We start from the raw sequence: 22,675 nt of genomic DNA, 5'->3' as shown, positions 1-22,675 counted from the left end.
TTCCATTCATGACCTCTACTCACAAAATAGTACAAAAACTACAAAACAAAATAGCACCAAAAAATTTTGGTTAACATTTCAGAAGTTTTACCACATACGCTTATATTTCCAAGTTAAGCTAACACATTATAATTTGAAGCCATTTGAAGCATTTCTGTTGGTTCTTTTTTCATGATGCTGTGATATATTATGAACTGGAAGTTTCCAATTTTGTAAATGAGTAAATATCAAAATGGAGATGCAAAATTTTGTTCTGACATCAATGCAATATTTAGAGTGGATATAAAAAGCATACACAGCCATCTGAATATTTGTGGGGTATCTTAAAGTAGGCTGTGCACAGAAGATGCCCTCACAATCTGGAAGATCTGGAGAGCTTTTGCAAGGATGAGTGGGCCAAGTTTGCCATGTCAATATATATATATATATTTGGGTTAATTTGACTGAGAGTCAAACATGAATCATTCTGGGGGTAAAATCTAAACTAATAATAAGGTGGAAAAATGTCTCATATGATTAATATTATTGTCATTTTTTGGGCGAACCCTTTTGCATCTACACTCTGGAAAAACCAGTGAAATTCCTCTGTATGCAGTATTTGGTGGAATGTTTTACTATTGACCTAATGTCCATTTTGAAGGTTTATTTTTAATAACAGGGTTATGGATTTTTAAAAGCAAGTCTCACTTCAGACCAAACAGGCAGCTAAATGCTGACTTACCTTCTTCCCAGGAGGCACTAGATTCTGGTTGGTTTTCAGGATGTGAGTCAGGGCTTTCTTGATGTTTTTCTCCTTCATGCTGGAGAGCACGGACGGAGGCAGGAAAAGTGCCAAACCCCACTGCTTCCTGTGGGACAGGAGGGACACACTGTGAGGACGGCTGGCAGATGAAAGTGCTACACATGTCAAGTCCTGTATGGAATATTCATGTTCTGTTTAACAGTTGTAAACTGTAAAATGTCTTAATTCTATGTTATGTGTTTGTGTTTGTTTTTTACCCTTCTTTTAATCACCATGTGACCATTACATGATGACAGGACCAAACTGCATTGGTCCCATATATAAAACTTGTCACGGTAGTGCTAAAGTCAAGGATTTAGGGCTCCTATGCCACCAGGGACCCCATGAGTATCTGTTTAGATTTATGCCTTATGATGACATTACTAGCTACACAATATGGCCAACAGTGTGTCAGCTAATCCAATATATCTTCTGAAATCAAGAGTTTATATTGCGTTTTCTCTCCTTTGATGCAATAACAACTTCTACTCCTCTGAGAAGGCTTTACACTACATATTAGAATTTTTCTGTGATGGTTTGATTTCATTTGCTTGAATTGGTTGCATTTGATTGAAGTGCAACAGTGAGGTCTGGAGCTATGTTGGACGATTAATTCTGGATCACAAACTTCACCACTTCAACTCATTTTTAAAGTATTGGATGATTCTTTATTATTCTAGATAGCACAAATCTAACTCTCCACAGCCCAGTGCTGTCACGCTTTACACATGTAGTCTACACATCTATGGTCAGTGTTTTTCTACAAAGATTTCTACAAGCTGGGCATATATAATCAAACACCTGTGTGCACAATGGGGACACCTTCAAATGTGGGAAAATACTCAATAATTGGAGTGTCCTTAAATGTTTAGATAGTTTTACTTCCCCCACATGAGGACCTCAAGCAACTATGTATGGATTCTAATTTTATTATCTGCAAAATCTCTGAGTATTTTTCAGTGGTTGTCCGTACATTTTTCAGACTTCGGCCAGTGGGACATTTGATGTTTAATGATGTAATTCGAATGAGCACTGCCAATGTCTCGTGGAGCTGTCAGATGATTTATGAAAGCCAGGCTGATGCAATGTGATAGTTTGATAATTGAACTCCATAAATCACTTCATGAGCCTCTCAATCACATGGCCTGTGTTGTAAACAGTCTGTCTTAATCATGTCTGAGTCCGTTAGGGGTGTGGACAGATGCAAAATAGCACATTTTAAACAGAATTTAGCAGTGCATTGGGACTGTGCTGCAGATAAGGAGCATGAGGACAAACAGCTCACTGGATGTATTTGAGCGAAAGCTTCTGTGTTGGCCGTGTGGTGAGGGTGAGGATGTACATCTGCAGAGCAGCAAGACGAAGAGCAGCATCGAACTTCAGCTCTGAGCCAAAGCGCTCCAGAACCACGTCATTACAGCTCTGAGAGAGAGAGAGAGAGAGAGAGAGAGAGAGAGAGAAATAAGATGATAAAGCGATATAAAATGATGGCTAATATGTTCAAGTGTGTTGTACTACGGCGCACCTAATATGATATGGTGGTTGTTTTTAATAAGGTGTGGCCATGGAATAATATTTTGAGGTCACAATATAATATTCTGAGGCCACAAAATTATATATTGTGCCCACAATATAATCTGAGGCCACGATATTACCTTTTGGGACCACAGTATATTATTTTGAGGCCATGAAATAATATTTTGTGGCCACAAGATAATATATAGCATATTTTGTGGCCACGCCCTATTAACAACCACCACCATGTCAACTTAGGGCCTGCATATCATACAGCATTGTACCTGTAATAGCTTATTTACTTCTACAAGATTGAGTGTGAGTGAATGATCATATTGTAATAAGGACCCATTTCATAAAAAATGATTGTGCAGTCTGACCTCAGTGTTGTGGTTTCTCTCACCTGGACATAGAGGTATTCAAAAGCTACCACATCCCTTCGGAGAAGGTCGACTGGATCCTTTGGAACGAAGCTGATTCTGAAAAAGCATTTCATCTTGTGTGAACCTGGCCTCTGCGTAACCTGCTCATGGGGGTGAGTGGGTGTAGGAGAGAGGGACAGAATATAGAAATTTTGCTTTATACAAATATTATACTTAATATGCTTTACTTTCAGCTGTGGTCATTCCAGTGTAGCTGTTTGGTGCAGAATCTCCATAAGAAAATCTGGTCACCTCATTTGACTTTCTGCTTGCACAGTGACTCTTACGTCAGAGAGTCTCTGTGCCCAGTGCATATAAAACAATCCACTCCACAATCCTTCAAACCCTCATTAAAAGGCAAAAGGCCTCTCCTGTGCTTTGGCCAGGCTTGATAAATAACACTGAAGAGACTAGAGCACCTTGTGAATACCAATCAGATGCCTGTCAATCTCCTTTAATCTCTCTTGTATCCAAATCCCTGTGAGTCTCAGCTGATAATCAACTCTATTGTCAAGTCCTCATCATTGCAGCATTGATACAGGAGTCAGGGTTATTACACAGAATAATCTGATAAATATCAAAGAGGAGAATTCTGAGACACCAGCAAGAACCCAGGTCACCTCAAAGCAGTTAGCTTGATGTTTTTGTTCTGTCAAGACCAGGAGAAGCTGTATTTTGCAAGCCAATAGGTCATAAAGCTGTAGCTTACCCATCTTGAACAGGATTCTAAACAAGGGTTCGCCTTCATAAAATTGAACTAAGACAATCTTTTACACAGGTGATAAACTCACTTATGCCAACTCTTTTTCTGGAACTCACTCATTAACTCATGTTTAGCAGGTAGAAACATATGGATTTGATCAAATTAAACCTTCATCTACTTTAAACCTATATAGCCCTCTTTAAAGTAAATGGAAAAGGACCTGATTGGTCCAACATTCTCAGTAGCCAGGCACTGGTCAGAAGTGTGATCTAGGAACTGTTTATGAAATTCTAAACTGCCAGTCATACAGCTAGCTAAAGTTAGCAAAGCTACAAGTTGCTATGGTGATGTCTCCTGGCAAAAAGTCATCCACTGTTGGTATCTATTCATTCATTCATTGCCTGTAACCTCTTATACAATTCAGGGTCGCAGTGGGTCTGGAGCCTACCTGGAATCACTGGGCGCAAGGCAGGGTGACACACACACACCCACACACACACATTCACACATACACTTATAGACAATTTTGCGTCGCCAATCCACCTTCCAACATGTGTTTTTGGACTGTGGGAGGAAACTCGAATACCTGGAGGAAACCCACAAAGACACAGGGAGAACACACCAAACTCCTCACAGCAGGACTTGACTCCACAACCTCCAGGTCCCTGGAGCTGTGTGATACTACCTACTGCCACCGTGCCAATGGTATTTTATATATTTACAGGTGCTGGTCATAAAACTTGAGTCTGATAATGAAAATAATGAAAAAGTCTGATATATTTCAAGTGTTTATTTCTTTTAATTTGATGATTATAACACAATGGAAACCTCAAATTCAGTATCTCAGAAAATTAGAATATTGTGAAGGTTATATACGGTTCAATAATAAGGTTCAATATTGAAGACCCCTGGTGCCTACTCTAATCAGCAAATTAACTCAAAACTCACTTTAAAATTAACTCACTTTAAATGGTCTCTCAGTCTAGTTCTGTAGGCTACACAATCATGGGGAAGACTGCTGGCTTGACGGTGGTCCAAAAGATGACCATTGACACCTTACACAGGCAGGGCAAGATACTAAAGGTCATTGTAAAGAGGCTGACTGTTCACAGAGCTCTATGTCCAAGCTCATTAATAGCGAGGCGAAGGGAAGGAAAATATGCGGTAGAAAAAAGTGTACAAGCAATAGGGAGAACCGCACCTTGGAGAGGATTTTGAAACATGACCCATTCAAAAATTTGGGGGAGACTGGACTGCAGCTGGAGTCAGTGCTTCAAGAACCACCACGCACAGACGTATGCAAGACATGGGTTTCAGCTGTCGCATTCCTTGTATCAAGCCACTCTTGAACAAGAGACAGTGTCAGAAGCGTCTCGCCAGGGCTAAAGACAAAAATAACTGGACTACTGCTGAGTGGTCCAAAGTTATGTTCTCTGATGAAAGTAAATTTTGCATTTCCTTTGGAACTCAAGGTCGCAGAGTCTGGAAGAAGAGAGGAGAGGCACAGAATCCATGTTGCTTGAGGTCCAGTGTAAAGTTTCCACAGTCAGTGATGGTTTGGGGTGCCATGTCATCTGCTGGTGTTGGTCCACTGTTTTCTGAGGTCCAACGTCAACACAGCTGTCTACCAGGACGTTTTAGAGCACTTCATGCTTTCTGCTGCTGACCAACTTTATGGAGATGCAGATTTCATTTTCCGCCCTGTGAAGGACTGGCGCCCCCTCCAGGGTGTATTCCCGCCTTGCGCCCAATGATTCCAGGTAGGCTCTGGACCCACCACGACCCTGAACTGGATAAGCGGTTACAGATAATGAATGAATGAATGAAAGATCTCATTTTCCAACAGGACTTGACACCTGCACACAGTGCCAAAGCTACCAGTACCTGGTTTAAGGACCATGGTCTCCCTGTTCTTAATTGGCCACCAAACTCGCCTGACCTTAGGAAGATGCAATATGCTAGACTCAACAATGCAGAAGAGCTGAAGGAGTTCTCATCAGAGCAACCTGGGTTCTCATAACACTCATATCAAAAAGAAATAAAAATTTGAAACATATCAGTCTGTGTGTAATGAATGAGTACAATATACAAATTTCACTTTTTGAATGGAATTACTGAAATAAATCAACTTTTTCATGATATTCTAATTTTATGACCAGCACCTGTATATATATATATATATATATATCCTGTTGATTCTGATCAACTGAAGACATGGAGACATTTGTAATAAAATAAAAAAATTAAAAAGGACACAAAATATTCATTAATAAATCCATAAATACAACTTCCTACAAAATTATATATATATTATATAAATATATTAAATATATATATATATTTTAAAATACAATTATGATTAGCCCTGTTTTGGCTCTCACACCATAAAGGGAATGTCCTGCATTGCACTCAATGATTTTCCAGGTAAGCTCTGGACCCCCACAACATTGATAAGGATGAAGTGGTTACACAAGATGAATGAATAAAAGATGTTATTATGTTTTTGAATAATTTCTGGGATTATTATTTGTCTATATCATGTTGCGTTGTTTTTACCATAAATACATGTTTTTACCATAAAATTATATGCTCAGTGCCTGAGAACAGCAAAACATAAAAAAATTAACAGGAACTAGAAATGATGGTTGAAGAAACAGTGAATAGTAAAACCTTTCCTTTGTCTACTGTAATAAATGTTTAGCAGCTTACTTTGTCAAACCTTTCAGTCTAAAATACCCGTGGGGCTTAAGACAATCCTTAAGTTTCCTGTTTTTTACAATACCACTTTTTAAAGTTGATCATAAGAGAAAAGTTGAGTATGGAATAAGAAAAGAATTCATAGTAGGTTTTGAAGAATTTAACTGCTGAGTAAGTGATAAAAGTGTTTGATAGCTTGGCAGTTTTAGAACACCTTTTGAATTGTATTTTTCTTTGTTACTATACTGGAAAATGTAGTAAAAGTGTATAAAAAGGCTTATGCGTGTAAGACTTTCTAATACACTTTAGATAATTGATGCAGAGCAGGTTTACTCAAACTCACACAGCTGAAGATATTACACAGGTTTAAAAATCTGACAGTAGCTGTAGTTGCACTGTTTCAAATATACCTGTGCCAAAGGTCAGAGACCATTTTGTTGATCTTATTTACAGTCTAACAGCCCATTAAATAGACAAAATTTATATTCAGTGTTTAAATATATTGAAAAATACAGTATTTTAACCTTGTACAACAAAACAGAGATATTTATAAGGTTTCTGAAGCAGAAAGTAAGACTAAAAACCTATAAGAAGAGTGAAAAAATAAGAGTCTAGAATAGAACAGAAGCTACACAAGGGTCGGCTATATGAAGGATGGTCTCTGAAATTTTGCACAGTAATCTAAGTGCACTTTGTAGATTTACATTCACTAATTCATCTGTCACTGCAGAATTAATCAGCCCCCTCCATACCATCCATCAATGCAATGGGACCACAGTAAGTAGGCTGGTATTATTTGGGTGGAGGATCATTTTTAACAGAGTACTGACAGAGATATGTTTGTCTGTTCCAACAGAGCAGTCATTGCATGTACGGTAGATGTTTCTCATAAAATGGGCAGTCAATATGAGTATTTCCTTGGTGTTTCAGCTGTTTTTTCTCTGTATGATTCTGGTAGATTCTAGCTTCTTTGTAAATAAGGTTTTATATAGACAACACCTAAAGGAGTTGGATTTTAAACTCACTAATTAATGCCCGCCCTCACTAACTTACTCACAAACATACATACACTCACATTTATCATTTATCAAAACGCACCATAAGGGCCCTATTCAGTGTTTCACATTAATGACACCATGTTATCCTTGTTCCCTGACACTGGGTGGTCTCTGAATTTTGCACAATACAGTATATATAGACTGTTCACTAAATGCTGCCTTTCTCTAAGAGGATGGATTTTAGAATTGTTTTGTCCTAAGACTGATAGCATCTGTCCTTGATACGGGAAACATCTGCATTTACACTTAGATCAGCCATGACGATAAAAGTTTCACCCTCGTTTTGATAGAAGTGTTGATTGGAGATAAACCTGCTAATCCTATTAAATGTATTTTTAGATAAGGCTAATCATTTTAGATAGGCCTAATTAAAAAAGATGTTCATTTGACTTTAAAGGGGAGTTTTGGGTACTCCACTAGGACATTCCTTGGTTTTAAACTCTCGCACCATGAAGTTTCTGCAACTGCCCCAATACCATGTTATCTGTCTGAACCTGAGTGCAGATGGCAAAGGGAATTCGTAAAAATAAATGAATGAATGAATGAATAAATAAATAAATAAATAAATAAATAAATAAATAAAAATCAGTGCTGAAACTATGAGCAGATTTGTATGGCCAATGTGTATGGACAGGCAGTTTAACACCATATTACATCACATTTTACCAACATAGACAACAGAAATGAGCATTTATTGTGCTGCTTTTGGAAGAAAAGAAAGAGAGGTTATATTTAATTCACAAAGCAATATAGCGACAGTCTAAAAACTCCAGTAGCTCTCCTGTGTCTGATCCAAACAGTTTGTGAATCGAGTAGCCATTCAAGTCTTTGTTATTTTCACCAAGTTTTCTTATTCAGTGAAAATACACCATACATATTACTGGGGTCCTTTGCTAAAATACATTAACCTAGTGCACCACATAAAAATACTCCCATCTGAATAGGAATTAAGCAATTAAACCTATGCTTGCTATATTCTATAACTCAGCAAATCTATAGCTTAATACAAGGTCTGGTTCTACAGTGGCAGACTACCATACACTGCAGTCTCAGAAGACCTTTAGAGGAACAGCATATAAATAGCCTACTTAACTCTAATAAGGCTACTTTATATAGTCTTTAATAATTCTATAATTAGGCATTAACCACACATGCTACAGCATTGGTGCTACTGGTGCATTCGCTGTTACAGATGGATTTAAATAGCAAAGTCAATGTTAAAACATTTGTTTCCTATTGTAGGTTTTACTTGTGTAATGACACAAAATTAAGCAGTAACTACAAAAATACGTGTATGTAATTATGTCAATAACGAGTGAATGATAACTTTAATTCAGGTTTACACTAAATCCCTTCCTATTAATTTACAGGCATTACCCTAGGTAAAAATGCATGTGAAAGTGCTAAATATTAAACTAGATTTACATTAATCCCCAGTCCTGGATGGCCATGTTATGCATTATATATTGGTATCCTGCATTTTATTCATGGGGCAATTGTGTAAGTTTACATGACCTATGGCTCTAGTTTTACAGCCCGCAGGGAAAATCTCACAAGATATATCCACCAGTACATTATTATCTATACATTATTTTCTTTATCCTCTGTATAATAGATTTGATTAGCTCAGAACAGGAATACTAATGTGTTTGATTATGTGTTATACATTGCCAAGAAGAAAAAAAGCCTTTTCCTCCACTGTGATAAACCCTGTCTTTAATTCCATGTTTTTTCCATCAGAGTATATAACTAAACCCAACCTTATTTTCAACCTTGATCACATGACCAAATCAAATCTACGTTCCACACTTTTCTGAACGTCTATGGTCAAATTTGTTCTGGAATTTCATTATCTATATAAAGGCAACATCTATAATTGTGGTGAAATGCAGTTCTTTCTGGTTTGTTTACATTCAGAAGTTCTTTGGCTTTCAAGGTGGAAAGGTTAGTTTGAGGAGAAAAAAAAAACTACTGTTGTTTCTACCTGGCTGAAGTTAAACTTGTCTGTAAGTTTTTATTCACTTTTTGAATTACCACAGAATACGTTTGTAACTTTAGTTGTTTAGTTTTGTAGCACTTTCGCTTTGTGTTTACTTTCATGCAGTTAGGGCACACCCAAATTTAGAATTTTCTTTGATTACAATCGTAGATGTTCCCTTTAACCGTCATTTTGTCATATTTTATTAAGAACATCATGAATTGTTTTGTAACTGACTTCCAGATATCACCTAGAGCAGTGGAACCCCAAGTGTGCAGCTAGTGAAAGGTTGAAGGGCACATAATGCATGTCACTAAAAATTAGTTTCCTATTAATTTGGCTATTGTTTTTGGGTGTTCATATTGAAGTTTTAGCACAAGACAAAATGAGATTAGATTAGAATGGAGATGCAAAGTTTATTGATTATTCTGTGTCTGTAATAGTAGAAGCTTTAAATTGTACATAAGGCTCCCACACCTTACTCCTTACCTGAGTTAGCATTTCCTGCTCGTGCAGGAGTAGCAGCCTACTTCCTGAGCCCTCGGTCCTCTGCTCCAGCATCAGGGAGAAATGCTCAATGCACTTGATGGACAGCTTCTCCTGCAGCGTCATAATGACGTCCTACATCACACAACGAGAACAGAGCATTCACCTCTCCCCTCACACTTTATCAACTATTAATAAACAGTTTCTGAAATATGAGAGTACGCTGCTGAAATATTAATGATGGAAGCAAATAGGGCTTTTGATGAAGGTCCAAGATTGGACTGGGATCAGAAACGGTGCAGTAAGCTGGCAGCAGATCACCTTGATGGACGTGTTGTTGTCAAAGCGAAAAGACTTGGTTTGTCCATTCTCCAGATACACCTTCAGAACGTTAGGCATGAAGAGCAGAGCGTTGTCCTTCACAGTGTCCTGTAAAAGACAACAGATTGAGTCTGATACAAAGGGACACTGGCTTTTAATTTGAATTAAAGAAACAAAGGGTTAGATTTAGAAAGATTTGGAGGGGATGGTTTCTCATAAATGTTACATAGTGCTGTTTCCACAGTGCTAAGCACAGAGTAGCAAGGACAGAGACTCATAGAAGAAATTACAGATAGGTGAATCATCACAATGATTTTGAAACTGTAATTTTAAGGTAAAAATACTACCTAATGTTCCTTTAATTTAACTTTTATTTAAATTAATATTAAAGACACTACTGTTCAAAATCTGAGATCATTTTTCTAAATGGTGTTTTCTTTTGCTGTTGGTAAATAAATAAAATAAGATGTTGTTATTATTATTATTATTATTATTATTATAAAATTTCTTTTTCCCCCAAGGTTTCTCTGCAGTTTAGTTGAGGTCTATTCCACTCATTAGCTAAGACACCCCAAGTCTCATGGAGTGCCACCTAGCTGGGAGGTTGAGGGCAATCATATGCTTCCTCTGAGACATGTGATGTGACTGTTACTAACACAACACCACTGCACACCACAATATGATAGGCGGAGATTCCACCTCTCAAGATCTGTTATGTCTGGAAACAGACTCAAAAAAAAGACAGAGGCCAACTGTGCTCTCTTTTACTCTCTGCCCTCGATGACTGAGACATCACCGGGGATCCAACTGATGACCTCCTGAGGCTAACATTTAAACCTCTGCATCACTCAGGAACCCAACATATTTATAGATTTGAAACTTACTGGAACTTGTCCATTGATGATCACCTCCTCTGCAAAGCGCACTTTGACTGGGTTTGACTTCAACTTGGCTTTTTTGGCTGCGCTGATAAAGGCTGATTTGGGGGACTGAGAAGGGAAGGAACAGAACTATGAGAACAATCAAAGACCTTTATAAAAATATGCAAATCATTAACCACTGCATACTGATACATATGACAAATATTCATATAATGCTATAAAAGCTACCTTTTACACTGCCTACAATCTCCACTCTGTTCCCGTGCATCTTGACAAGTTGCACATATCGAGCCAAATAAACCCACTGTGTTCACACTGTGGCACTCACAGGAAAGCATTCATTGAAATGAAATGAGATGTTGTGGGCCAAGCAGAAATTGCCATATTTAAGGACAATTGTGGACTTTTGAGGTATAAAGTCACCCTAGCATTGGTCTGTGCAGTGGTTGATCTTGGCGTTTTTCTTTTGTGCTGTGTGATGTTTGTGCTGGACGTCTGCATTTTGTCTTGAAGGACATGGTTAGTCCCTACTCGGCTCACTTGGGACCATTAGTGAGTAGGGACTCAAAAAGTACCCAGTTCCATGTATCAGTTACCAGATTTGACTAATGGATAAGAAAAAGAACAGAGTAGAGCCAAGTCAGTGAACCATGCAGTGGATGCACCATTAGTCCTGGTTCACTCCTGTTCCAAGCGAGCCGAGTTGGGACTAAACATAATGTGTAAACACTGCGGATCACTGATTGGCCAATTAATTTATGATTTATTAATCATGACAAAATGCAGACATCCAGCAGAATTTTTCTGCTGCCATAATCTCCAAGCTACAGCAGTGATCACATTTGTTTTTATTATCCGACAACAGCTTGTAAAGTTACACCTTTCAAAGAGGTTAAAATGCTCCTTGAATTGGTGGCTGATGAAAGAATCCAACCAGAGCTGGACAGTGCAACAAGGAACAAAAAATCTCTACTGATCTGACTGAACAGATGGGCGGAGCCATGATCAGTCCCAAAAAACAAATACAGCATGCAAATATACAGCAAGTAAACAATGCTTAATGCTATCACCATTGTTGCACATGGCTTTGTGCAACATCACTTGCTACATGGGAAGGCAGAGGGTTGTATTTACAACACCTCTGGTAAAAAAAATTGGCATTTGTGATCCAGAACTAACCAGCCAACATGAAACAAACATTGGAAGGAGCTTCATCACACCAGAGGATACACTTCCACTGCACAACAGTCCAAAGCTTGGGGGATTTATTCCCCTCTAACCCACCTTTGGCATTGAGTATGGTGACCTTAGGCACATTACATCATTCCATACTTTTTATAAGAACTATTCAAGCCTTGTGTATGTACAACTGAACACCTGTGTTAGCAATAGGTTACGATTAAAGTTACTGCATCCTCTTATTAGAAGCATGTCTGGATATGTTTAGCTCTATAATGTATATTGATTCAACTAGTGTACAGAAGATTGATAAGCTGTCTGTGTTCCAATATACAGTGTCCTGTGTGATAAATTGAGACCACCTTGCCTTAGTATTAATATGCTGACACAGTCACAAAGGCTTACTGTATTAATTGGCCTTGTTTTGTAGCAGGTCACAGAGCTAAGCTTTCAGCCCCCTCAGACTAAAGTATAATTATGGGATGTCAACTGCCAAAAGTTAAGTATCTCTCAAATAAAATGCAGCCGGGATTTTATAGTCGTCGCTCAGAGGTCTTAAAAAGTCTCCAATTCATTAAAATGTACGAGGCGTCCATGTTCTCTCTTGTTCTTTTGGTTAATCAGCAGAATCTGTCCATTTATATCTCAAGGTTATTTAGTCCTAGGCCAGCAAAGAGAGTTAGTGCTTTAGTCCGACAGAGAACTTTTGATAGCGTGGAAAGCTTGGGAAAATAGCCAGTGTTCTTTTTTTTTTTACCTCAATAAACAAATCTACAGCTGCTGAAGACAAAGTGGTCTTAAAGGAATGGAGAAAGAGAAGTGTTTGCAAGGTATATGTTAAGGACTGAGATTGGTAAAGTTGATTACATTTTCAAGTATCCATAATAAGTAAAAGTCAAATCCTGATTTAACAAAAAAGAAATAAATTGCTATTCCAAAAAAAAAAAAAGTCTGTACAACTAATACAACATTTGGTGTTGTATTTTGCCAGTTTTTTTTTGCTAGCTTAACCCAGGTGGCACAATTTCAAAATAAAAGTTAATAAAAGCATATTCTTTCTCCCCGGGGGGTGGGGTGGGGGGAGTGGTGGTATTTGTGAATGCATGGACAATAGTTTGATACTGATTGTTTGTCATTGTATTCTGAGACCCTGGGGTGATATTTATCACAGAAGTATGCTGGTATAGATGCAGTGGTGTCTGAGGGCTCAAAGGTCACACTCATCCAATTGGGGTTTGGCTTTACCCTTTACACACAGTGATCAACAGATACCATCTCTTAAAGATGTTTTGCATTGTAGAGGGTGGTTGTAATCATCCATTGAGAAGTATGGTTTTTAACCTGTGGAATATTCACTGATGCGTTTTTGTGCCAAGAGGCTACCTTTTACTTATCCTTGCTCACAAAGTACAGGGCTTTCCTGAATGCTATTTTTATACCTAAATGTGATGACGTTAATTTAAAAAATGTGAAATGTGATAAAGAAAGGTATTTTTTTTATTATTATTATTTAGGAATAAGCCTAAGTCTACAAGAACAATAAGAGAAGAGAAAAACCTTACCTTTGTACTGTGATGATTTAAATACAGGTAAGAGTGCATTTACAGATCTCTGTTTTATGCTTCTACTGACATTTCACATACTGTCTCTACTGTCGTAGTCAGATGCTGAAGGCCTTATTATATGTGCATATTGAGTCAAAGGTTTTGGGGTATTTTCTAAGCTTAGGAAATTCTATCAATGGTAATGAACCATGTGCTCTAGGTACAGCTTTCAGAGATCAGACTGAAAGCAATTGAATAGCACTATATTACAGTAATAATAACTGCAGTGGAATATCTGAAAGAAATTAGGTGAAGAAAAAATAAAAAATGATATCTTACTGGGTATGGTTGGACAACAGTCAATAGAATGGACTCCTTACAGTTTCTGTTGAGAGACAAAGGAGAAACAATATAATGCAAGACAAACACACACGCACACAGAAACAGCACATCATAACATAGTATATATACACAACTTCAGAATCAAAGTCAGAATGAAGTACTGTTTTTAAAATCAATTTGTAATGCGTCTATCTAATGGTGAATTATGAAAAATATGAAATGCTCACACAATGTAAAGGACAGTTGGAAAAACCAATGGAAATGGACAAATATTGAGAGAAAACATCTTTTCCAAAAGCATGATTGATCTGATAACACGTAACTTAGAGACCATTATTGCATATAGAGAATTATGCAAAATACTGCTACACAGAGGAAGTCACATTAGCCTGTTTGCTGAAGCAATCCCTTTCATCTTTTGGACATTGTGCTTTTTGAATATATGCTGCAATTTTTGTAAAGGTGTTTTTCCTTTCACAGAAACTGTCTGTCCAGATGTCCCTGGTTTCTTCTAATGTCCCCACATCCTTACAGATGCAATAACGGACCCACACACACACACACACACACACACACACATATATATAGCCAAACAAAAAACAGAGAGAGAGACACAGAGAGAGAGAGACTAGGTGATAACATTAATTTCCATCACTCTCCAGAGCCCCTCATTAATTCACTGCATACCCTCCATGCCGTTGTGTGTCCCTTAAAGCGCGCACACACATTCTCCTTTTTTCATTTCAGTCTCAGACATTTTTTAATTTGTTTAAATGTCACTAAACTCCATTTCTCTGTGAGCACAGTCCCCCCTTGCCTCTGTCCGCCTGGCATTTTGTTGCTTATTTTGTTTTATGAGTTGTAATTACAAGACGAGACTGCATCCACATAACAGACACAAAACTCATGATCCTGCAGTTTTTCCTGTACATTTCTTCCTCTCCGCTGCGGGGGCTGACTGGGTGTTTTCCTTCTGTCACTTGCTAATACACATTGTTTAACAGGGTCAATAGCAATAACAATATGTCTTCGATGTATAATATGTAAGGATGTATAGTTATTGTATTCATGTAACATGAATATTTGAGGGTTTTTAGGGAACTGGGCCGGTTCAATCCTCAGAGCCGGCAGGTCATGAGTGAAGTGCCCTTGAGCAAGGCCCCCAACTGCTCCCCTTGGACTGTCCACCGCTCAGGGCATGTGTGCTCACTGCCTCCTAGGGTTCACTAGTGTGTGTGTAAATGTGTGTTTCACTGCACGGATTGGGTTAAATGCAGAGAACCAATTCCTCCGTGTGCAAGCACAGAGGCCAGTAAAGTGATTCTGAAAAACCTGAACGTAAATTCCTAATCTTAAATTCTGATTTTAGTGCTATTGTGAAAATGGTTAAATATCTAATAGTTTTCTGATTACTACTAATCTCTCTGATATATTTGCTGCTGCTATGAGCCCTAGCTCTGTACTCACTGATATCATGAAGCCATTTCCTATCATTTTATAAATGTTAAGCTATCTCTCAGATGTGCTCACCTATTTGACTTGTTAGCAGAAACTCTCCCAATCACACACGATGCCACAAACCTGCCACATGCTTCTTCCAAAACACGTGAAGCCAACAACGACTTCTTTTCAAAATACTGCTAACACAACACTAGCTGACAGCTGGACACACTCGTAGGTGAATGCTAGCTGTCTACATCTGCTATGTAGCTAGTGCTAGGAATTGAACCCAGTAATGAGGCCAGCACTTAGACCACTGGGGTAGACCAATGGATGAATCAACAAACTAATGACTGAATACATGAACGTATGAATAGGTGGATGGAGTGAGCATGTGGCTGAGAGTTGAGCAGATCTTTACCTGACAAGGTCAATGACTCGCTCTCTTGGTGCTGAGGCCACAGCTTCATCATTTATCATTATGATCTCATCCCCTGGAATCAGCTTTCCTTCTGAAGGACCTCCTGTTAACACACACACACACACACACACACACACACACACACACACACGCACACACACACACACACACACACACACACACAATGTCATTGTACTCTTATCAAAAATCATATTACTTGTGCTTGCAACTGTGCTTCAAATCATTTAACCCATTCCTGCACCCTCCCTTACACAGACATAGACTGACTCCCTTCCCCAGCCGTAGCTCATCCTGTATCCAGGTTAGAGGTGGTCCAACAGGGTACTACAGCCTCCTTTCACTTGTAGAGTTTACCCCAGTAAACGTATAAATTTGCTCTAATATTGTAATCACTTAAATATATCATCATTATTTTCACACAGTTTTATTTGATTCCAACAACTCTTTCTCTGTGCTTTCATTTATTTATTTATGTTTCGAAAATACAAGCTGCTCTTTATATTTTATAACAGGGATCAATAGAACTGCTCTTAATTTAGTTTTTTTTTATGTATGTTTTACCCTGAGTACTTGGCTTTAGAGGGATCACATGGGTGGTTTTAATGTTATGGCTCATTGCTATATACATTCAACACATATTGGAACAACACAAAAAACGGAAATAAAAAGCCAAAATTGATATAATTTAACACAAAATTCCAAAAATGAAACCTCTCCAGCGCTTTGTTTCCATTCCACTGTCCTCCATGCGTAGTGTGGCACACAGACACACTGGGGTGATTTTTATATTGACCACACCTGTTACTTGCTACAGGTTTAAACGAGCATCATATTCTTGAAATAAAGTTATTTACCCACAATTTGAAAAGGTTTCAATAATTTTGCCCAGGCCATTTTTGGAGTTTTGAGTGAAATTATATAATTTTTGGCTTTTTTAACGACATAAACATGTGTAATTGCAATAATTTTCTGGGAGAAACACTTTTGGCGGTGACTGTAAGTATGTTAAACCTATGTTTTTTAAATGAATGCAAAACGTAAACATAATGTAACCCTACAGATGTCGGCTGCTGTTGAACTTGCATTTTCCATTTCATTCCTTCATTTTGTCCACTCAGCCTGAAGAAACCCCTGTACTCTGGCTCCTGTGGAGAGTTGCCCACCACTCACACTGCAGCCTCACTTTACTCATGAAGATGCTTTGTGTTCATGACAGTCTCACTAATCTCACACGCTCTAATTACTCCTCTCCGGAAGTGTGTTTATCAGTCGGGGTGTGATGCTGAGGGAACTGATGAAAGACACAGGCCTACAGTGAGAGCAGACGGAGAGATTGCCAGCATGTGCTCATGATACTTCAAGCACTATATGGCCAAAACTTTGTGGACACACATCAATCCAAAATTACTTGTTAAATAAAGGGTATTAATAAGGGGGTTGCGTCCACTTTGATGCAGTACGTTTCTACTCTTCTGGGACGGCTTGGCATTAGTTGTTGGGACATGTTTTTTGTATTCAGTCCAACATCTCTGCAACTCATCCCAAAGATATTGGATAGTTCTCTAACACACACTAGAGCACAGCTCCCCTGCTCCACAGCCCAGTGCAGGAGGCTTTATTCCCCTCTAGCTGACTCTTGGCATTAGGCATGTTGTCCTCAGGATCATGGAGCTGCTGCACTAGAGCCTCCCATTTTAGAGATCAGTGCTTTACACAACTGACTGTCCACAGTCTAAAGTAGGAGCGGCTTATATTCAAAAATTATAAGGGATGCCTTTAAATGTTTGAACATCTATTGTATGTTAGAACAGTATTAAACTAATATGGACTAGGGATAAATAAATGTGAATGTGAAATACTTTAGATACTTTAATCTACTGTTAGATTATTTTAGGGCTATATTCTAAGCTTGAGGACAGCCACCCGTTTAATCTTAATATCAAGAACATACAGGGTCATTGCTGCAAAGCACTGGATAGCTCCCTTGCAGGGCATTTTGTTAAAGGTGAGTGAGTGAGTGACTAAGAGTAAGGATAATAGGCCAGAGGTGGGATGAGTCTTCCATACACTACATTCAACAACAACCAAAATCTAACCTACTATCTTGAATTTTGTAGTTAGTCTGTTCCTAGTATTGTAGTACTGTAGTATAGGTGTGTGTATCATTATATAGAGGGTAGAATTACAGCCCCCAACTACTGAGGTCCTTAGTTTGATTCTGATTTTATTCCAGTGTTATATATATATATATATATATATATATATATACAGGGGGTAGACAATGAAACTGAAACACCTGTCATTTTAGTGTGGGAGGTTTCATGGCTAAATTGGACCAGTCTGGTGGCCAAGCTTCATTAATTGCACATTGCACCAGTAAGACCATGTGCATCCAATGGTTCAAACTTTGTATCCTGAAGGCGGTGCCGTGTATCAGGACGACAATGCATCAATACACACAGCAAGACTGGTGAAAGATTGGTTTGATGAACATGAAAGTGAAGTTGAACATCTCCCATGGCCTGCACAGTCACCAGATCTAAATATTATTGAGCCACTTTGGGGTGTTTTGGAGGAGCGAGTCAGGAAATGTTTTCCTCCACCAGCATCACGTAGTGACCTGGCCACTATCCTGCAAGAAGAATGACTTAATATCCCTCTGACCACTGTGCAGGACTTGTATATGTCATTCCCAAGACGAATTGACGCTGTATTGGTCGCAAAAGGAGGCCCTACACCGTACTAATAAATTATTGTGGTCTAAAACCAGGTGTTTCAGATTCATTGTCCAACCCCTGTATATATATGTATGTATATATATATATATATATATATATATATGTAGTAGTTGTAGCAATAAATGAGTACTTTGCTAAGGAATATGGGTTAATTTTGTGCCTTTATATATAGGCTTGATGCATGACAAGTAGGAATTGCAAGTGTTTTTGTTTTTTGACACCAGTAATTTAAATACATATTATTTTATTTTATTTATTCTTATTTTTAGGAATTCTATATCTATTCTTTTCTGGTATAATAATGTGAAAATGCCTTTAAATCTGTTTTAGGAAATGCACCCCAATTCAATAAGGGGCTTATCTTAAAAAAATCTAGAAAAGCTCTTGGGGCAAGAACTGGGACTATGAGAACTTAATTCAAGTAGAAGTTTACACCGAAACCAGCTCTAAAACTAGAGAAGACTGAGCAGAAATAATCTCCATTGGCTTGTGCTTAAAAAGTTTAAATGCTGTTGAACTTTCAAAAATGTTAAAGGGGTGTGTCAGTTTCTGGTTTCCACCTTCTGTCACACTGAAAGTTACACCCTTAATGTTCAGGTCCTTAGAGTTTGGAACAAAAATTTGGAACAGCATTTTCAGCATAAGATTAGTATGTGACTAACAATGTAGCTGGCCAAGGTCCTGAAACTAGTTTGGTTAAGTTCAAACTGTGCTGGAACATGGCCTTGCACTAACATATATAAAGACTGTACAGAATGCAGTACTTCTTTACCTGGAGTAACAGAGCGGACCACCACAGGCTTCTCACTGCCTGCAACAAAGCCAAAGCCCAGAACAGGATCTCTCCTCATCTCCACTCTCCGAGGAGTCGGAGGAAACAACTGACTGCCTTCAGCACGGACTTCCTCCAGTGAATTGCTCTGAGACACATTACTGCAGAGAGAGAGAGAGAGAGAGAGAGAGAGAGAGAGAGAGAGAGAGAGAGAGAGAGAGAGAGAGAGAGAGACATTAACCCTTTGGGGTCTAAGGACATTTTCTCAATTTCCTGAAATTCGTCTTTAAAGTACTTGTATTATAATATATTGCCAACATGTTTTATAGCAAAATGTTCAAAACAATCTCAGCTCTCTCGTTAAGAGAGGCTCATGTGACCTAGAGCATTTTATGAAGAGATAATCTGTCTCTAATCCTGAAAAACTTAAATCTGATTTTAGAAAATCTTTATATTTCTTATGAAAACATTTTCTAAATGTGAGTGAGCATGTATGTGAAAGAACAAATGAGTTCCATGAGGTGGTTTTTCAGACAGGAATTAAGCCTAGTCCTGGACATTATATTGAATTGTGAATTTTCATTGAAGGGAGGATACAGTCCAGGACTAAGCTTAATCCCTATCTGGAAAACCATAGGTGTAAAGCACTTTTTTTTAATTAATTTTTAAATATTTATTTATGGCTACATTTATGTAGTGTCTTTCTAGATTTGTTTAAAACCAACACCGCACAGAACCCCATTCCATTCAACACTCAATATCACACACACTCGTGAGAAGCAGTAGCATGATGTTTAATAGGACTAGACGTTTCTTGTTTGGATACAGTAAAGTGTTTGAGTTGTTTGAGCCTGGTACTGTTTACAACATCAGACCAAGCTGATTTCAATGGCAAAATATTTAATAAAACATGGATCCATATCAATTTCTGGAATTATTACTGAGAAAATGTTTACTGCAACTACATCTGGAGAGTTCAAAAGCCCTTTGTCTCAAATGGACCACTTTAGACAGCCAAGGTTTCTTATGTCATAAACCTGAAGACCCAATCTTGTCAGATTATGCTGCTGGGCTTTCAAACTGCACGGGTTGTGTGGAGGTGGAGGACTAATCGCATGTTCATATATCTGAACATACTGAATTAAGTGAAAGGTGCAGATTTACATGGAAGCCAATTTTAATTGGTTTAACTGATGGCAGAAATTGGTCTTAAATGAGATGTTCACGATTTTAATATAAAAAAAAAACAATAAAAAACACTTTTTTAAATACATTTTTGAGGATGTTTCCTCATCATTTTCTAGGTCTCCAGTCTGTTTCTGACTGAAAACTGGTCTAAAATACAAAGTCCCTTTGTAAATGGGTTAAAAAAAATGTGTCCAGCACGCTAGGCTTTCCTTCTCTCTCTCTCTCACTTCTGAACATAAACAAACAAGAGAGAGCAGTGTTTCCCCACATTAGCAGACTCCCCCTTTAAATATTTTGTAGCATATTTGCTTTACTAATAGATTTATTTAATGGATATTTCAAAAACTGTTAATTTTGTATTCATGAATGTCCCAAGGACGACTCATGCATGTGCAGTTACTGTACATTTTGTAGCTACGTTTTAATAACTACAGTGTTACACAATATTGTACCAAAACTAATCATTACACAATCAAACATGAGAAATCCTTTCCATTCAAAAGTCCAGAAAGTGGATTGGGTTCAAAAGGGAGATATTAGCTGCATAATAATTCCATTATTGACTCAATCAGATTAAAAGAAAAGATTAAATAAGCACAAATCCCCGAGCAGAGATTTGGGTGAAAAGCGATTATGGAGTGATTATTTTTGTTGTGTGTATTAATCGTAAACATAGGGTAATCACAATGTATGCACAGAGCAAACCACAGGAAATTAGGAACATGAGATGAGCTGCTGGGGGCGGATGAGGGGAGATGAGGGCATAATGGGGGCAGACAGAGCTGCTGGAAGCACAGGAAGCAGTCGTTTTAACATTGGCCCACAGCGGGAAACCTTCTCCTTCTCTACTTTCATCTCTCTCTCTCTCTCTCTCTCTCTCTCTCTCTCTCTCTCTCTCTCTCCCCATCTTTTCACATCTTGCTTTCTCTGCCTTTTTCTCTTTCCATCTTTCCCTCTTACATTCACCTTACATCTCCAGCTCTCTCTCTCTCTTTCTCTTTTCATCTTCATCTCTCTCTCCCTAGTTTATTATCTTTTTCTGACACTCTTTCTTTTGCTCTCTCTCTCACTCACATCATTCCTCCCCTTGTTTCTCTTCCTCTCTCTTTCTGTCCCTTCATCGCTGTTTCTTTCTCTCATCTTTTTAAAGATGGACTGTGATAATAGAAGGCATTTTAAAAGGTCCCTCTCTCAGTGTTTATTCATTCTTCTCCATATTTCTCTTTGTCTCTGGTTCTAGATACACAGCTCTGCCACTATAGAACATTAACATTACACTTTTGTGCAGTCCTTTACAGCATTATGTGCAAGAAGCATTCATTACATATTAATGAGCAGTGGAGTAACGTTCCTCAAAATTATGTAACCAACCTGAAACATTTATTACGCAATCTCAGATTTCTGAAATGTGAATTATTCATGAATATTTAATATAAATGTATGCACAAGTTCAACATTTTGTGTTAAAAAATGCATGTTTTTATTAAGGCAACACATAGATATGTAATTGTAATGGGCAGTTACTGTATTGTTCATAAACATGTCATATTTACAGACAATGAATGCTTTATCTTCATAGGGGGTGTGTACCATATTTACCAAATGCATATGGATCCTTTTAAGAGATGGTACCAGAATGGCCTTGTTCAACAAATACAACATTGCGGTGAATTACATCATGATACACAATTCTGACATTGTAGACATCATCAGTTCAGTTGGACTGCTGCCTTAAAGTGGACATATTATGCAAAACTCACTGTTTGTGTGCTTTTTTGTATTTCCACTTGGGTCTCTACTGCTCCTATAAATGTTCTTTTTCTGTGAGTCAGTTGAAAGAGTTTGGTGTCAGGAATCATATTCAGAATAAGGAATTTGCATAGAACCACCCTGGCACCACCCCTCACCTGCCAACCCCTACCAGAGCCCCACCCAATAGATTAGTTGAAGATATGCCAGTTTGGCAAGAATAGAGCTTGTGAGATCCCTTTATGTGAGAGTGGTTTTGTGCAAATAACTTCATGAACATGTTTTGTACAGCCTATAGACCCATTCAAACTTGTTTAAATATGTTTACAATATGAACATTACTGTGAGGATCTTTTGGCACTGAAGTGCATTTGTGAGGTCATGTGCTAATGCCAAGTGAATTCACCAAACCCCCAGCTACTCTCCAGTTGCTGGGACG

General features: G+C 38.1%; 1 protein-coding gene across 1 annotated transcript in view; it reads right to left on the bottom strand.

The window, feature by feature from the left end:
- The window catches only part of LOC136686441 (FERM and PDZ domain-containing protein 4-like), a 75,754-nt gene that overhangs the window by 6,106 nt on the left and 46,973 nt on the right, over nucleotides 1-22,675 (bottom strand). Inside the window, exons 3-11 of the mRNA XM_066660222.1 lie at nucleotides 19,300-19,460; nucleotides 15,769-15,871; nucleotides 13,905-13,950; nucleotides 10,846-10,950; nucleotides 9,962-10,069; nucleotides 9,644-9,775; nucleotides 2,700-2,819; nucleotides 2,067-2,203; nucleotides 722-848 (exon numbers count right to left, since the gene is read on the bottom strand). Of these exons, the coding sequence (XP_066516319.1) occupies nucleotides 722-848; nucleotides 2,067-2,203; nucleotides 2,700-2,819; nucleotides 9,644-9,775; nucleotides 9,962-10,069; nucleotides 10,846-10,950; nucleotides 13,905-13,950; nucleotides 15,769-15,871; nucleotides 19,300-19,460 (1,039 nt within the window). The remainder of the gene's footprint in view (nucleotides 1-721; nucleotides 849-2,066; nucleotides 2,204-2,699; nucleotides 2,820-9,643; nucleotides 9,776-9,961; nucleotides 10,070-10,845; nucleotides 10,951-13,904; nucleotides 13,951-15,768; nucleotides 15,872-19,299; nucleotides 19,461-22,675) is intronic.

Source organism: Hoplias malabaricus, chromosome 2, assembly GCF_029633855.1.
Source record: "Hoplias malabaricus isolate fHopMal1 chromosome 2, fHopMal1.hap1, whole genome shotgun sequence".
In the NCBI taxonomy this organism is placed as follows: domain Eukaryota; kingdom Metazoa; phylum Chordata; class Actinopteri; order Characiformes; family Erythrinidae; genus Hoplias; species Hoplias malabaricus.
This window is presented reverse-complemented; position numbering and strand designations above follow the sequence as displayed.